The sequence below is a fragment of the Glycine max genome, chromosome 11 (genome assembly GCF_000004515.6).
Source record: "Glycine max cultivar Williams 82 chromosome 11, Glycine_max_v4.0, whole genome shotgun sequence".
NCBI lineage: Eukaryota > Viridiplantae > Streptophyta > Magnoliopsida > Fabales > Fabaceae > Glycine > Glycine max.
In genome coordinates, this window is record NC_038247.2 from 1,209,474 (window position 1) to 1,214,054 (window position 4,581).

Here is a 4,581-nt window from a genome sequence, read left to right on the forward strand (position 1 = left end):
GTAGACTATGGGCTAGTCTATGAATCTGGGTCCGTTAACCCACCCCTAAATCTACCCATGATTTTTTCATACAACTTCTTTACATTCATTTTTACTCGAGTAAATTATACCAAGTTACTAACTATACTTATAAGAGAAGGATAATTTTAAAAAAGTAATATTTTAAATAAAATTAATACATTAAATATTACGTACTAATTAATTATCTTAATCAACGTGATTTAATTTTTTTAATGTACTCGAAAGCTGAAAATATATCTCTCTGTTTTCTTCCAAACAAGAAAAGTGTAAATGTTTTTTCCATTTCATAATAATTATTGTCTTAGTCTCTTAGGTTTTTTTACATATAATACAAGAAATTATTAAATGATAAAAAAGAATAATAATAATACAAAATTATTCTTATTATCATTAATTTATTTTTAATTTTTATTATTTTTCACTAATATTATAAAAGATATATATAAATAAAAATAATAATTAATATTATATTATAAATTAAAATCATAATTATTTTAAAAAAATTATACAATAATTATTGTAAGAAGTAGAGAGTATTAGTGATACAATGTGCATTAAAAAAAAATGAACGACATAATTGAGTGCAAATAACGTCAGCGATGACAAATTGGTTATTAATTCTGAACCTACACGTTAGACGAGGTGGATGGAATTTAAGTACTGTCCATTAATTGATACGACAACACATATGGGTGATGAATTAAAAGTTGTTCTTATCTAACCTGAAGAAGAGAGAAGTGGCGTGGAAAGAAATTTGTGGTTGTTTGACCTTGTCAATGTTCGAAGATTCAAATTTACAGGTTTTGCATTCTGTCTGTTTCTAAAAAGGATAAACAACGTACTCCGTCAGTGGCCATTCTCTGCGATTTGAATGAATATCATGTTGATGCCTTCTAGCATAGGGCATTACTGTATTTATCATTCCAGCACTAATTTGAGCAAGCAAGTTTCGCTTTTTATTTTTTACTGACGGTTTAGTATACTATATATGGAGCCAGCATGCATGGCATTAAGGTAGACCGGCCAATTACGGAGGGCTCGTTAGTACTACTAATTCACTAATAGTGTCTCATCAAACAGAAGATAGATGTGAAGAAACCGGAAAAAAAAATCGATCTTATAAAATATATATATGCTCTTTTAAACTTCATGTAATAAGTTTGAATATAAAATCTCAGAATAATTAAAAAGTTCTAATGTAATTTTTTTTATCAATCATATCAGAAAACATTAAGACAGGAAAACAAGCGAAACTAAAATGCAAAAAGCAAAACTAAGAGAGTCTAGTAGCAGTTATGCCAAGGGCATATGCTAATAACAATTGCTGTAAGGCAGCAGGACATGAATTCCATCATATTGAACACCATTTTGAATAACATCCAAATTAAGCACTTTTTGAATAAGAATTCTAATGTAATATATAAGCACATACTTAATAAGCAGGCGTTATATTGTCTGTTATATTAAACGAATAAATCATATATAATTATGCACATAAACACTAAGAAATCATATATAAGCAGGCGTTTGTCTGTTAGATTAAGCTTATAGCGACTTAAAATCTAGTTATACTAAGCTCTTTTCAACTTCTTATAATCTAGTGAATAATGTGTCTATTTATCATTGCTCACAGTTTTCTAGTCAATGCAAATTTGTCTTGCTTTTCGTGAAGGTAATTTGCTAACGCTTTATATGAAGTCAAACTTAAAGGATGCAGGAAATTCACGAAAATGTTATTTTCATTGCGTTGGTAATTTTCTCTATTTCATAATGTTGAAAAATTATGCGACAGGAAATATAAAACCATAATTATGTTGATTATCAAGTCAAAATATAAACTCTCATTTGCTAAATAAAATATAAGAAAAAAAAAACATACAAAAACCATAGACAGCACTATAAATTGAACACTTAGAAGTTTTTGACAAAAGTTAAACGTTGGGAAAGTTTTTGACAGAGATAAAAAAGATAACAGCCAGATAGAAGATGAGCATAGAAAATTGAACACTAAAACCCAATGAAACAGAGAGAATGTTCCAAGTGGTTTTTATTTTTTTTCTTGCTTAAATTATCATAGTTGTGGGATTTAGGTCTCATAAGTTTCAATGAGCAAATTAAGTATTTTAACTTGGTTTCTTTGCAAAAAAAAAAAAAGAAACAATTTTTTATTACATTTTTAATTTTACGAGAGGTACATATAGTCGCCTACGACTTTCTATAAAAGTTTTATCTACAACAACGAGTGTCATAAAAAAAGGCGAGAAACAAATTTTTAATATTTTTTATTATATTTTAAGTTGCTTTTTCTAAAAATTATATAGTGTGTCCTACGACACTTCAATTAGGAAATGTGTTGTTTGTGCTCTATAGTTTGCATATATGTAATGTAACTAAAGCCAGGAAAACAAAAGAAAAAAAATATATAAAAACGGAAGGAGGGTCAAGAGACAAAAGAGAAAATGAGATCGAGACAAAAAAGAATATAAAAATGGAGCGTATTGTATTAGAAAAAAATATGAAAGGTGTAGAAAAATTCAAAGTGGGTGCAAAACTCTAATACCAACCATATTAGTAAACACGGCAAAGCTCATGAAAGAAGAGAGAAAATATACAGATCGAACTGGAAATAGAATTGTATTGATGGAGATGATAAAACTTATTTTACAAGAACCAATAGATGGAGTTTATAAAGCCAACAAGTATAACCGACTTCAATTCCTAATCTCATCTATAATTTGTATAACTCTAGCTAATACACTCCTGTACATAAGGCTAGGACTAACAAAACTTTCTTATGTAATATGAGTAAATTCACTATCATACATAATTACATGGCATGAATTTACTTCATCGACTCTCTCATATATAGTACGTAGTCTAGCATAAAACTTGAGAATTTCCTAGAGTACACAGCTACATATATATATATATATATATATATATATATAGTTTTCTGAATCTTTCACTAATACAACTTAATGAAACATATTGAGATAGGAGTTTATATAAAACGACCTTGAGCAATGCATCATTATCGTTCGTGTAAAGCAGACACAACACTAACTCGGTTCAGTGGGAGGGCCACAAGCTCACGAGCAACATCCTTGAACTCGAGAACTCCTCCTTCTTTGCATTTTGATAGCAAACGTGCCGCTTCTTCCTTTGTCATCTTTAGCTTCACTCTAATCCCTCCTGATTCATCACCATCACTACTACACCTTCCTTTCACCAACTTCTTCTCATTGGTATCTTCTCCAAAAATGGAAGGTTCTGAGTCCGCAAAACGGACACTTTTCTTCACTAATGCCTTGCTTGGCACTGTTGAAGGTTTCTTTTTGGTTATTAACTCATCTCTGTACACTGCCTTTGTGACTTTGAGATTTTCTTCTACTTTTTTATTGAGGCACGCAAACATGGTGTGCATCATGTTTAGGATGACTAGTAGGTGGCCACTGGGAATTGGACGTAGAAGAATGGATTAATTTATACTAGGATGAGCTAGCTTGACGTGTCAACTGGGGCACCAACTGTTATGGATTTATCAGGAAAAATATTATTTGATTATTTGGCAATCTTGGCATCAATGCAGTGTCAGCAGAGAAAAGCTCATGCATATATGTGCCTTAGAATCAGTCAAGCTTCCAGTGATTGAGCCATTCTGGGTCGCATTACATGGTCACTCCTCCACCCATGTTCTTTTTTACTAAATTAAGTTACGAAATTAAGGTAGCTAGGTTCCACTATATTCATACTTTATTTGGATTATAAGTAAAAAAAAATTACAAATTATAGAGATATGAATGAAAAGAAAAAATAGCTAGTAATAAATTGTGTTGTTTGGATGACACTTTGGCGGAAAACTTTTGTATAGTGGAGATCCATAAAAAAATATTTCTTCTTATTTAATTATGTTTTAAAATAAATAGTAAAATCTGATATTTTCTTTCTAAAACTAATTACATAGGGTCAGCGATGACATGGGTATCTAAACGGACTAAACATCTCGCAATGATGAAACTATGAAACGGTCAGTATACTCAATACAATTTTGGCTTTAGCGTTGAAGAGTTTATTAGAGAGGCATGCAATCACTGGTCTGGTAAATTGAACACCTTGGCCACCTCTCTAGTCTAGCTAGTTTGGCCAGTTCAAGAGAGTCACATAATAATTTGTCACTTGTCAGACTTCTTTAATTATCCAATCCCTGTATTAATTCCACATAATGACTGTGATGTTTAAGGCCTTATCTTCGATCGGTGTCACCTCTTGCCAGTTGCTTAAATAGTTATCGTGTAAGACTCTTTCAACTTAAATTATCTTGCAAGTTTAGCGTCATATATGTGTTAGCGGTTTTGCAACTCCGTGAGCCAGTACACTAATTTTGAGCCAATAATGTCCTTTTGAAACTTCGGGATAAGTTTTGGGAGAAAGGTTAGCTATAACTTACAATATGAAATTATCAATTATATCATTCTTAACTATGTGAATTACAGACAATAAATTAAATAACTGAAGACTATTCTATACTTCGAGATTTTTATGTTGATTTTATATATACTC

General features: G+C 30.7%; 1 protein-coding gene across 1 annotated transcript; it reads right to left on the reverse strand.

Moving 5' to 3' along the window:
- Window positions 1-2,630: 2,630 nt before the first annotated feature.
- On the reverse strand, window positions 2,631-3,498 carry LOC102669886 (uncharacterized). The gene has a single exon (XM_006590417.4). It carries the CDS (start codon window positions 3,446-3,448, stop codon window positions 3,053-3,055), a length of 396 nt encoding a protein of 131 aa, XP_006590480.1. The 5' UTR covers window positions 3,449-3,498; the 3' UTR covers window positions 2,631-3,052.
- Window positions 3,499-4,581: the final 1,083 nt, after the last annotated feature.